Source organism: Paroedura picta, chromosome 5, assembly GCF_049243985.1.
Source record: "Paroedura picta isolate Pp20150507F chromosome 5, Ppicta_v3.0, whole genome shotgun sequence".
Classification (NCBI taxonomy): domain Eukaryota; kingdom Metazoa; phylum Chordata; class Lepidosauria; order Squamata; family Gekkonidae; genus Paroedura; species Paroedura picta.
In genome coordinates this window covers 98207694-98221097 of record NC_135373.1, presented here as the reverse complement: position 1 = coordinate 98221097, position 13404 = coordinate 98207694, and the positions used below count along the sequence as shown (strand labels likewise).

General features: G+C 42.9%; 1 protein-coding gene and 1 long non-coding RNA gene across 4 annotated transcripts; one reads left to right on the top strand and one right to left on the bottom strand.

Annotated features, from left to right (window-relative positions):
- Positions 1-979: 979 nt before the first annotated feature.
- On the bottom strand, positions 980-1422 carry LOC143838270 (uncharacterized). The gene is made up of 2 exons (XR_013231316.1): positions 1307-1422; positions 980-1185 (listed from the first exon to the last, which is right to left on the bottom strand). It is a non-coding gene; the product is annotated as an uncharacterized LOC143838270 (long non-coding RNA).
- Positions 1423-1735: 313 nt separating this feature from the next.
- Positions 1736-13395, top strand: WBP2NL (WBP2 N-terminal like). Of its 3 annotated transcripts, none has more exons than XM_077339336.1 (8): positions 1736-2021; positions 4387-4495; positions 4989-5124; positions 6154-6246; positions 6634-6846; positions 8377-8487; positions 10309-10402; positions 11805-13395. In XM_077339336.1, exons 1-8 carry the CDS (start codon positions 1963-1965, stop codon positions 11902-11904), a joined length of 915 nt encoding a protein of 304 aa, XP_077195451.1. In that variant the 5' UTR covers positions 1736-1962; the 3' UTR covers positions 11905-13395. The 3 variants fall into 3 exon arrangements, with proteins under 3 accessions (XP_077195451.1, XP_077195452.1, XP_077195453.1); XM_077339337.1 differs by having other exon boundaries at positions 1745-2021; positions 10309-10385; XM_077339338.1 differs by lacking the exon at positions 1736-2021 and adding an exon at positions 2304-2460.
- Positions 13396-13404: the final 9 nt, after the last annotated feature.

Here is a 13404-nt window from a genome sequence, read left to right as displayed (position 1 = left end):
GATCAGTTAGGCATTCCTAACAGAGCATGAAATCCAATGTCATGAGCCAGCCTCAGAGCGTAAACTGTGCTGAAGGGAGATAGTCAGAGCCCCAACATGAGTAGTTGGAAGAGCAGGCAGCTCAGAACTCTCCGGCAGAAACACAACAGCCTGCCCTGTCTGCCCAGCAGAAGAGAAGGCTGCTCAGGACCCGGAGCTAGCAGTGCCTGCAGAAGCTCCTCAGACCAGCTGCCAGCACTGGCTGAGACCAGCTGTATCGCATCAGACTGACAGCTCCCCAGAGACAGCTGCAGGTCATCACAGGCAGGGTCTTCAGAGGGAGTTGACAACTAAAAGACACAGCGCACATGGCTTTTAGCCCATCATTGGTTGCTTCAAGAAAAATGAGTCTTCTTGTAATGAGGACTGAACTAGCAGAAGATGCCTTATTTAAACACAGCTCTAAGCCAGTTTGGAAGCAACTGTACATCCAGCCATGATGCTGTGCCTGATTCCTGTCAGTCTTCTGTGTTGGAAATCTCCCTAAAACTTTCAAACTATGCTTCTGGATTTGTCTTATCTGCTTGCTTGGAGTCTTTTGGCTTTGACTTGGCTCCCATGACCATGCTCTTGCCTAGCACAGCTCAGGTAGGAACCCCAGCCGGCTGCAGTAACTGGTCACCATCCTGCCAGAGGCAGCAGCCCAGCACAGACTTCCTGTATCCCACACACCAGAGCAGAATGAGGTTCCTAAGCACAAGAATTGCTCTACAATGGACATGGTCAGATGCATGTTAATTGACTCAGGCCTTTCCCGCGGGTACTGGGGAGAAGCTACAATGACTGCAGTTTACTTGCAAGACAGACAGCCAACCAAAACCACAGAGAAAACTCCTTATAAATTATGGTGTAATAAAAAGCCAAGCGTTGAACACATTATGTTCATAGCCAAGGCCTATGCTCATAATATACCAAAAGAAAAGAGATCCAAACTAGAACCCAGAGCTGAAGAAGGCATCTTTAATAGGCTATTCTCCAGAGAGTAAGGGATGCAGAATTCTAGACCCAACAACTAACCAAATTACTACAATCATAGTGATGCAGACAAAGAAGCAACTGGAGGGAGATGGCAACAGCAAGCAGCTGCTGGTGAATTGTCCAGAGCCAATGGATGTGGTCACTGCCCAGAAACAGCCAGTTGTTCAACTGGAAGAGAAAGCGGAAGGTGAATCAGAGGAGCCAGAGAATGCTGCAGAGGCGGTGAAGACCGGGACCTCAGAACTCATTGCAGGCCAACAAGTGAGTGCCAGACGAGAAACTAGCCTACCTTGCAAGGACTTTACTTCCACATGGATCACGATAATGGGCTGAATTACAGCACATGCGTGAACCCGAAGCAAGTAAGTGGAGTTCAAGTGGGTAGCCGTGTTGGCCGTGTTGGCCTGAAGTAGCACAACAAAATCAGAGTCTAGTGGCACCTTTAAGACCAACAAAGATTTATTCAAGGCGTGAGCTTCCGAGTGCAAGCGCTCTTCCTCGGTAATACGCCCTGAGCCCTAACGCGAAAGTCAGCCCATGCCTGTAAGGAAAACATCGCAATAATTATGGCCTTGACAGCGGCAGACGTGGGATTCCCCCAAATTCCTTTTCTCTCCGGGGGGGAGGGAGGGGGCGGATTCCCGCCGTCGATGTGGCGTCACGGCCTCCTCCCACGCAGACGGGCTCCCGGTGCCGGAGCCGCAGAAAGGGCTACTCCGGCCTCCACATTGGCCCAATCAGCCGCGCTCCGCCTGGCCCCGCCCCCTCACGTGACAAGCGAGACCCCGCCTCCGAGGCCCCTCCCGGCCAATCTGCCGCTTGCTCCGCCCCGCGAAGAGGCGGCCCGGAGCGCGGTGAGGTCTCGGCTCCTTCGGGGCGGCTTCGCGGGAAGTGGGGAAGGATGCGAGAAGAGGACCGCCCCAGTCGGAGTCGCTGGCCGCGAAGATGGCGCTGAACAGGAACCACTCCGAGGGCGGCGGGGTGGTCTTGCCCCCCGGGGAATGGTAACCGTGGGCGGCGGCGGCGGCGGGGGAGAGGACAGTGTGTGGGGACGGGAGCCCGCGATGGCCGCGGGGTCCGCCCGCAGCGACTGGGGAGCGCGTTGTGTGCCGACTCGTCTAGTGAGCCTCGAGAGGCCCCTCGCAAAGTCGCCCCGTTTCTCGGCGGAGAAGGACGCCCGAGCCCTCCGCCCGTCCCTGCAGCGGGATTGTGACGCGTCTGAACGGCCCACTCTGGGTGCCCCCCCCCCCGGCCATTGTAGGCTCTGGTCCCCTTCCCCGTTCTTGGAGCGGAGACTGGGAAGCGAGTCCCGCCCGTGAACGAGCCTTCTCGGCCCACAGCCCAGTTATGGCGACCCTTTCCCGCAGCGTGACCCTAATCCACGGCTTGCACTTTCTGTCATGAGTCAGGCACCGAAGTACACAAGGATCAGGCTTTGCCCGGGTAAAATCCCTTTCTGGAGAGGAGGATGGGGGATTCAGTGCGGGATAAGAAACCTCTTAATGTTTCCCTGGCAGGCCGGTCCCATGCCTCTGACAAAAATCTAAGCATTTATAAAATTGTCCAGGTTGCATTTTTTTTTTTGAGTGGCTCAGCATGGCCAGCAGGATTTGGGGTTGTAGTTCATCTTGTCCTGGTTAGGGAGGTTTCCCATTTCGTCATGAGTGGAGAACTCTGCTAGATTAAAGCCTTTGTCATCATTATTCTAATGAGCTCAGGAGTTAAATTAAAAGTAGGATGTTCTGGCCTGATCCGTATTGCTGTCCTTATTTGAAGTAGTTCCCCATGTGTGCATTTAAAAATCAGTAATAGTGAAAATTGGCATAATTGTGTAGGAAAGATATCGCCATAAATAAAGTTGTATGATTTCACATGGCCATACATGCACTGCTTTTGTGAGTGAACAGGGTCTTAAAAGTTTTTTTCTGAAGATGTGAGCTGCAGGTTTTATATGTTTCAAGCAGGATTTGCAAAATAAGGGGTGATTTGGAAATAGATTGGCCATCACAGAGTGTCTGCTACTAAGCCTGTTTTTGTTCTTCAAGGTTGCTGACAGCGATGTCCTGGGGACTCTGTCTTTGTTATTTCTTATACAGTTTATTATGCCAGCATCACCTTTATTACCTTTTCTGCTCTGGGTGTTAGAAATTATATTTTTTGCAATATAAATCATATTGGAAACATAGGAGGTGTTGCTGCAGCCTGTCCTCTTGCATTGCATCAGCTATTTATTTAGTCACTTTAGTTTAATTCTTAGCTAGTTTAAGTTTCAGCTATGTTGATTATCTGATGCTACATCAGTTCCATTTGATTTAGCCTCCTAGTTAGTTGTAGGTGAGCCTGTTGATCCAGAAAACATTCACTTGCTGATATGGATTGAGACGGGATGTGAAGAGTTAAACTGGTGTCACGTGATATCTGTTTGGTTGGTGAGCGAGATGAACCAGACTGCATTATGCTTCTTTTGTAGCACATTTTTGAACAGAACATCACTGGTAAAACTTCCTCAAGCAAAAATAGGAATGTTCTGGTGAGAATATTCAGAACTCTTTGCAAAAAGAGTGAGTTACCTAGCTGATGGCTTGGCTGTTAATGGATTTTTAGTATTCTTTAAAAATAGGAAGTTAATATGAAGCAAAATGATTCATGTGGCCTTTTGATTCATTTAGAGGGATGCACAGTGAAATCAGGTTGCAAAGGTTAAGAGGTGTCAGGCAGCAGATTAATGGCATGCTCCTAAGAACACTGTCTTGGGAGTAAATCTCATTGAAATAGACATTTCTAAGACAGGAATTTGTTCTTCTTTTTTTAGGTTGGCTGGATAGCTGTTTGCCTTACATGTTTATTAAGAAGCAGGTTTTGAGCTTAACAAAAGCTTACTCCTAAGTAAGTGTAAGACCGCAGCTACAGCCTCAGAAGCACAAAAGGTTTAATGTATAATGATGGAGAACGCGTCTAAATTACTTGTGTCACAAAAAGAAAGTGTTAGCCTAGGTGCCTCACCTTAAAATGCCATCCTGTTAGTTGGTTGTCTGGATGGATTTCATTTAAGTAAATTCTGCAACAGTAGTGTGTGTATGTATGTCCAGTAGTATGTGTCCAGTAGAGGCACAGGGCTTGATAATTTTTCAGTCAGTTCCTAGTGTTATTTGATGAGAAATGCTATGAGGGCCTGCCATCATTAGTTTTAGAGATTAGTGCTCAGGGGATTGCATTTCCAGTTTCATGCCTAAAGGCATTTATTGGAGTGCATTATCTGTTATTTGCATTTCTTTTTTTTTATTCATATTGTAAAGGTGGCTCTATTCTGGTGCCATTTGCACTGAAATATGCTAATTGAGACCTGTATTTTGTTATCTTCTCTTAAAGTATCATCAAGCAGTGTAAAGATGTGGAATTGACTTTCTCTGATGTGACCAGCAAACCTGATATCTTCAAAGGCACCAAGAAAGGGATGGTGTTGCTTACCCCTTACAGGGTAAGTCTTGGCCTGGTTGGCCTGGATACGATCTATTATTTTTCTCCAGGCACTATTAAGTACTCATTCTTCGAAAGACTAAATGAGCTCTCTTGGATCCAGCGTTGGTTTGATACGTGCAGGTAGCCAATGGTGTTTTTATCAGCTGGGGGGTATGAAGGGCTTGGTGCTAGTAATCTCTGCCCCTTTAACCTTGAGTCTTTGTTCTTAATAGTCTTCAAAATGTTCAGGCTGTATACCCACCTTTAATCTGCAACCTGAGACTTTTCTTCCAGGTGCAATGGAGGATAATGCTCTTGAATACTTGTATAGAAGGGAACATTTTAGCAGTTTTTTTCTCAGTCTGCACTTGCAGCAATTTCCTAAATGACTTCCTGTAAATCTTCTACAAGGTTGGGCCTTGAATACCTTGGATAGTAGCATCTTTCCTTTACTGAGGTCCCTCTCCACAATGAGTTCTTTGACTGAGGTGCCGTTTTGTATTGTCTTGTAGGTCATCTTTTTGTCCAAGGGCAAAGACCCAATGATGTCCTTCCAGATGCCATTCACCTTAATGAAAGGATGCTCTATTGAACAGCCAGTATTTTCTGCTAATTATATCAAAGGAGTGATACAAGCAGAACCAGGAGGTATGTTACCATTTAAGCATGATTGTACTAGGTATGTATATATCCTGTTGGAGGACTAAGTTTTTCAACAACAGATTCCGCAGATAATATATAGTAGAATCTCTTTGGCTTTGAGAGAGAATTTCCTTGTAAAGCTTTCATCCTGCTCTAGGCTTTTATTGACTGTTTAGCAAACCTTTTTACTCTTGAGAAACCCCTGAAACATTCTTCAGGCTTCAAGAAACCTGGAAGTTATGTCAGCAGAACATACCTTCATGCCATGTCCCTGGAAGTTACATGTCACCATAAGTGACATCACCCAGACACTCCCACCAGATGTGACATCACTCCTATAGCACAGGAAGTGACAGCTCAGAATATTTTCAGATAACTTGTGAACAGAACTATACTGGTACTCTGGGAACTTTTTTGCTCTTATTCACCAAAGGGAGCCTGCAGAAATGGGGCTGGGGTAGGTCTGTGCTGCTCCGTTGCTTCCATGCCCACACCAATGCCAGAAATAGGGCCAGAGCAGGCCTATGCCATTCCGTTGCACCTGGCTTCATGCTGAAATAGGATTAAATATTTTGCTCGCAGTGGTTAGTTTCAGATTCTGATTAAGTTTTTTAAAAGTGGGAAACACCTGGCTTTGACTGTAGCTACTCATCTAGGTCTTTCCAGATGAGGTATGGGTTATCACTGCATAAGCATTTTGAGTTTCTTCTTCAAAGAAGCAGCGTCTATGAGAGCACTTTTTGGATGCTGGGAGAAGAGGAGAGCAATTGGCCAAGTGCTGCCCTTGCACAAATCTCATTGAAACTTAGTTTTGTGGGAGCAACACTTGACATTGGGGTGCATTGGAGCTTACATTGTAGTTCGTCGCCAGTTGTAAATTTGAATTTCATAATTATCTCACTTTTAAATGTTTTGTCAAGAAACATGAAGATTCAATCCTAGTATTTATCTTGAGAACCTTCCTTGATTTAAATTTATTTATTAAATGTATTATATTCCGGTATGTCTTGAGTGACTCACAATTATATCCCTTAGGTGGATGGGAAGGTCAAGCATCATTTAAGATGAGCTTCTGCGGTGGTGGTGCCATCGAATTTGGGCAAGCCATGTTCAAACGGGCCAGTGATGGTAAAACTCTTTTCCTCTAATCCTAATTGTTTGGTAGCTGCTCTCTGGTGTAAGTAGCAGACATTGACACCTGTGCTCTAAATAGTCTTGCAATAGAACCAAACTCTGCACCACTTCATGCTTATGTTTTTTGCACTCTTTGACTTATTTCTTCTCATTCTCAAGTTCTGTTCAAGTTCTATTCTTGCAGCAGGTGCAGTACTGATGACAAACATCTGTCAACGTAGTGGGGGTTTCATAAAATCAACAATAATTGATATGTTATATGGTGTTTATGCAACCATTTCAGGACTTAAGCTGACAAATATGATGGATACAGTCATACTGCTTATCAAAATGTAATGGAAACATTTTCCCCTCTAATTCTTGCTTTCATATCCTGTTTAGCTTCCAGAGGGGTGCCATTCCAGACCTTTGGCTTCGGGTTTGCCTATATAGCTGGGGGTTACATCCCTCATCCACCTGTTCCCGGAGGTTACGTACCAGGGACTTACGTTCATCCACCACCACCTGCTGGACCATACCCTTATATGCATGCACAGATGAATGGATATGGACCTGCTCCACAACCTATGGGATATCCGTATGCACCTCCTCCGGGTGAGTGCTTTTAGCTGACTTCTTAGTATCATGTTGATACAGGCAATATTATACCCCCCCCCAGTGTTTACTGTAGAAGTGTATGAAAAATATGTAAAAATGTAAGCTAAGTCTTGGGTTAAGCTAAGACTGCAACTATATTAGCATCTAGTATAACGCTAGTCTTGTGCTTCTGGGCATCCCATTTTCTTATCATCTTTTAAGCTCCCATAGCCACTTTCATTGAATTCTGTAAACCAATTTCATGATGTAAGAAGTGCTTCCTTTTGCCTGCTCCCATTCAGTGTAATTGGATGACCCCACCCCAGTGAGAGGAAACAGAAAAAGAAATTCCTGGAAGTGGAAATGACTGACACAATTACTTACTTATACTTCAAATAATTATTATCTTTTCATAATATAAATCTTATAGAAATACAAATCATGAAAAGAAGGCTGACTAACAGTTACAAAAGGAATAGTCTTTACCCTCAAATATCCTATTGCAAGCAATAATAAATATTAAATATAAATAATATTAAATATAAATAATACTTATTTTATTAAACTTTTATGCCGCCGTTCTCTTAGGCTCACAGCAGTTTGCAAGATAAAATTGCAATAAAACCCATAGTTAAAACCAATCCACACCTATTAAAACCAATCCACATTATATTAAATATAAATAAATAAATAATGAACACTTCTTTGTTTTACATTATCACACGATTTACTCTCATTCAGACAAGTAACATTTATTCATTCTATAGTTTACCTTTCCTGCTGAGATGATGGATTATTTAAAGGGGTGAGTTACATAATTAAAAACAATGCAGAACACACTAAGACAGGAGTGCAAAACTGGAAAATGATGCAGTAAAACAGTATAATACATACAACATTACAGTAATACAGTGCAATAAAGCTTAGATTACAAGAGTAAAGAACACTGCAATAATAACAGTATAAAATATACAATGGACTTATTTGTTCAAGTATAGCTAGTTGTCCCAATGCTGTAGTGGTAACTTCTGATTTCACTCTTTCCTGAAGTATTTTACAAATAACAATTTTATTATTGTGTTGTCAAAAGTCTTCCTTTGAAATTATTTTATTATGAGAAGTTTGTTTTCAGTGTTTTGCTACTAGTAGAAATTTAGAAAATAGAAAAATAATATTTGTGTTTTGTAAAAAAAAAACACAAAACTATATCATTAATATATCCTAAGAACAGTAAAAAGGGTTCCAGTGGCAGTTACAAAGGCTTGTCCATATAACCTTTATGCTATAGAATGCTTTGATTTACTGTATCATTTCCCACAGTATACCAGTACAGGATGCTTCACTTTGCACATGCTTTATAGTTAAGTGGAAACAATGACAGAACTGGGGTAGGCTTTGCATCTTGTATAATGGTCTTCCAGCTCTAGGAAAAGGTGACTTATTGCTGGAAGAGAAAGTGAATAACATTTAATGTAGAATTGCTACCAGTTGCATACTGCTTTAATATTTATGTTGACTGATGTGGCACCCAATATCTTCTTTCTTCAGGCATGTATCCACCACCAGGTGGGATGTATATGGCACCTCCTCCCCCATACCCTAACCCTTCTGCCGCAGGCCCTTCAGCTCCTACAACCTGGACAGAGCCTGGAATGCCAGGTAAGACAAACCTTGAGGGCTTTTTTTTTGTTTAAAATTAACATCAGGTTTTGCCTACATACCATTTCCTAGATTTTGAGCAAGAAGTGCTCAGTTGAAGAGGTATATGCAGTAAGCTGTTGAGAATAAGTAATTGTCTTCTGTTCTGTCATATTTCCTACAATTCTTGTACTGCATTCTGCTAATCTTCAATAAGAGGTGGAATAGGGCTGGAAGAGCCTCTTGTGGCGCAGAGTGGTAAGGCACCTGTCTGTAAGCTTTGCCCATGAGGCTGGGAGTTCAATCCCAGCAGCCGGCTCAAGGTTGACTCAGCCTTCCATCCTTCCGAGGTCGGTAAAATGAGTACCCAGCTTGCTGGGGGGTAAACGGTAATGACTGGGGAAGGCACTGGCAAACCACCCTGCATTGAGTCTGCCATGAAAACGCTGGAGGGCGTCACCCCAAGGGTCAGACATGACTCGGTGCTTGCACAGGGGATACCTTTACCTTTTTAGGGCTGGAAGGGCTGGGAGGGGAATATGTTAAGGACTGTCCACATATAGTCTTCTGATTTCCTCAGTGATGTTTTCAGCCCGTTACTCTAGCAATAAAGGGCAGGGACTGTAGTTCAGTACTGGAGAAGATGCTTTGCATGTGGAAGGTCCTTGGCATCTTCTGTTTAAATAATTCAAACTGTCCGATTTTGAGAAATAACTCTACCTGAGAACCTGAAGAGCCACTAGTGGTCTCAATAGACAATATGAAACTCGATGGACCAGTGCTCTGACCTGGTATAAGGCAGTTTCATATGTAAGCTGAAGGAGGTAGTGGTCTGGCTAGTACTGAAGAAACCATCATTGGATCTGTGTGACCCAGCCAACTACTGTCCCATCTCACATCTTGCATTTCTGAGGAAGATGTACCACTATGTTGATCCATTACCCATGGGGGCAGCGCATCTTGTCTTCAGCACCCTCCAGGAAATTGGTTGGGCTAGAGGTGGGCTTACTTTACCACCATGCAGTTATTTACTGTTTTTGTTAATTTTATTGGGGGTTTTAGTGGGAGTTTTTTTGTATGGGGGTTTTATCATGGAACCTGCCACAATCCGGCTAGCTGAGAATGGCAGGAAATAAATCGAATGAATGAATGAAGTGGTTGAAAGGGCTGCCGTGGACCAATTACTAGCCTTCTTAGATGAAGCTTCAGTCCTAGATCCATTCTGGCTTCCAGCTTGGCCATGGGATGGAAACGGTGCTGGTTGCCCTGGTGGATGACCTCTGGTGGATGACCTCTGGTGCCAGTTGGATCGGGGTGGGTCAGTGCTGCTTGTGTTACTTGACCTTATGGCAGGGTTTGACATATATAAATGTAAATTTAATCAATAGTAATAATAATAAAAAAATATAACTAATTCTGAGGAATTGTGGAGGAAAAGACTGGTCACAATCTCAAAATGTTATCAAATGTATAATATTTGCTAACAAGAATGGCGACTTTGGTTGCAGTCCTTGTAGCTACCTCATCTTGGAGAAGGGTTGCATTGGAACTGTGTGTGCTTGTGTGTGGATTCCTACCACTTTGTTAACATGCTTCTTGATGTCATTTGGACCTTGTGATCATTGTAGAGTCTCCTATCGGCCCCTCAAAGTCACCACAGTTTAAGAATCAAACTTCTGATGGTGCTGGCTGCCTAGACTTGCTGTGTTTCCTTCCTACAGAGAATGCAGGAACCTGCCCTCTCTTGTCTTATCCAGAAAAAGATGCCAAAACAGACCAAAGAGTCTCAACTGTGTATGTAGTTGTGAACATGTTCTGCTTGATTCTTCCCTTACTTTGTAGGTGGCAACAAAGCAACACCTGAGACTTCTAGTGCATATTATAACCCTGCCAATCCCCATAATGTCTACATGCCTATGGTAAGGAATCTCTGGAGGTAAGCTTTGGGGTGGAGAAGGTGGGGAAAACAATGCCATCAAAAGAGCTAGGTTTCTGATTGCCCTCATAAGCACCTGAACTAGACATGCAAAATATCTGGAAATTTTGCAGTCTAAGGGAGAAACACACTTTCTGTTCTCCTGCTCAGGGGAAATTTCCTATTGAATCCAAAACTAATTGAACACATAAAATGCATTGCTTATAATCTAAACAGCCTATAAACATTGCACATTTTGGCATATCTATACAATTTAAAAATATAAATAAATTTTCTATAAGAAAAATTGCAAGTGTATCCAATATTTTAAAGAAGAGTTGTAAACTTCTACACCCTGTATTACCATTGCACATGTATCTTTAATTTTCTGCCATCCGAGAGGAAGGGGGAACAGTTGAAGGTAGAAAACAAATGCTGTAGTTTTAAAAAAGTTTACTATTTAGACAGAAACAGCTTGCATGTTGGATATTAAGCTCAACTATAGGACTCTGATAACACAGTGTGTTCATGAATACATTTTGATTGCCAAATAATTTACATCTGAACAAAAAGTATCTTGAAAATCCTGTTTATGCCTAAATTGTAGAGGAAAAATCCCTTTCATTTCCAGCCTTTCATATTTCTAAGGTGAGCCTAATGCACAAATGGTTAAGTTATACAAGCCAACTTTTTACAGTGCTGTAAGCCAACCTGATATTGGCGCTTAGTGCAAAGAGTGAGAGAACTTGAGAACATTAGGGTATGTTTTAAAAACAGTCCCTTGGCAGTTGAATGATGTATTCCCATGTATTCCTCCCCCCTTTAAAGGAAGGAGGTATGTTAAGACATAACACTGGAACTCTCAAAACAAGCATACACAGATTACATAAAATTGCGTAATGTGGCCTGAATGAGCCAGCGTGGTATGGTGGTTAGAGTGGTGAACTCTAATCTGGAGAACTGGGTTTGATTCCCCAGTTCTCCACATGCAACCAGCTGGCCAATCTTGGGCTAGACACAGTTCTCTTAGAGCTCTTCTCGCATAGCACTTCTGTCAGAACGGTGTCTGTTGCGGAGAAAGAAAAGGTGTTTGTAAACTGCTTTAGGGCTCCTTTGGGTAGTGAAAACTGGGGTAAAAAAAAGCAGGTGTTTTTTTCTGGCAGCATTTTTCTGGGCAATACTGGACTACTTTTGCATAATGTGGAAATAGCAAGATACTTTATGATTCCAGTACTCTCACCTTGATATGTTTTGTCTGTCTTGGAGCATAATAAGGAACTGTAACGAAGGACTCTCACAAAGGACATTGCCAGAAAATAATTTCAATAAATAGCAGCCAGGACAGAAGGAATGAGAACAGACTAACCTCAAATATTCTGGGCCTAAAATGAGATGATGCAGTTTTGTTTTCTTTGCTTTTTAGGATCAGCCGCCTCCTTATTCTCCACCTGGCGAGAAAAAAAACAACTAGCGGGGACCCAGTAACAATCCTCCCTCGTGTGTTTTTGCCCTTGAAGACATAATTGCGACCACCTCTGGCTCTCCGTTACTAGATCATACCGTGTCAATAACATTTCCCATGTTGGATGATTTAACATCAACAGCTCTTAGACTCTTGTCATGGCAATACAAAATGACAGTGTTAGCAACATTTTCCTGACTGTTTTGGGTTTTCTCCTGGGGCCAGGATAGGGATGCTGTGACTGTTTCAGCCTTTTAGTTTGAAGGAGTAGTGAATTGCTCACTCTGCAGGAAGCAGAACACTTTTGAAACAATGCACAGATAAGAATATAAAAGAAGTCTTATGCCTACTGGCATCATTGCAGTGCGTTTTAAAAATATTAATTCTGTGCAGTGTAATGCATGAGAGGGAATCCTGTAAAATAAGTTGGAGGCTTCTTACTGGGTAGGTGGCATTGGTAGACTTGGGAAGGGGGGGGGGAGTCTGCCATGATAGTTAGAACAGAGGCCAGGATTGGTGTGGATGGGGAAGGAAAGACAGGAAAATAACCAGTAGCTGTTACTTGTACCTTCAATTACATGAGGGAAATCACACAAAATCACACACAGGCTTTGTTTGCTCTTTGGATTCTCATTACTCGTAAAAGAGAAGTATTGAGATGTTAAGAGATTCCATATACTAGAATTCTCAGTTGCTTTCCTTATGACTCTGCATCTCAAGCATATCCTGTTTTTTGCAGAACGTGGGACATAGTAAGTGGTCTCAAATCTCAATGAGGCCAAGTTCTGGCAGACAGAAGATCTGTTTCTGTGGACTGGAACCAAGTGACAGCATTGAGGAACTAGAAGCCTGGTGAATAGAGCAAAACATAATGAAGCCGAGGGTGTAGAATAAACTCTGACATCCTGCAATTGGGAGCTTTGCAGAAAGTCTTCTGGGAACCAGTCCCCTCCTTGCTCAGCATTCCTTTGTCCACAATAGCAGCCAGGTGTCTTGTCAGAGATGAACACTTGAAGCCATTTCTCCAGCTTGGCCTTTGTGCAGGCTGAGCTGGGCGTGAATGTAATGAGAAGCATTGCACAACTATGTGAGCAAGGGACAGTACTGGATGAACTAGCTTAACTTTGAGTAAGGAAGGCAAGAACTGTGATTTTTAAAATATTTTTTTAGCTTTGTGCTACTTTCTGGAAACCTATGTTAGAATGCCTTTCTTAACAGAGCTATCGCTAAGAGGAGTCCGGTTTAGCTGCAACTTGACTTATGTAGTGCTAAAAAGAACTCTTGCTCCTTTTGGTGGGGGGGGGGGAATTGGAGAATTTTCTTAAGCAGACAAGAACTTATTTTTTCCACGAGAGTGCAAGATACACTGTGGTATCAATTTCCCCTGCTAGTAGTCGAGCATGTTGCTCAGTGTTACAGATGTGGGAGGAACTTTTTCTAATAAAACCTTTTAACCAGAATCCAAGATGCTTACAGCTTTCCACAATACAATATTTAGCCATGTTTGTAATATTTTTGGATTGCACTTTAATACAGAAGTATTGAAATCTTTTGTCTGCTT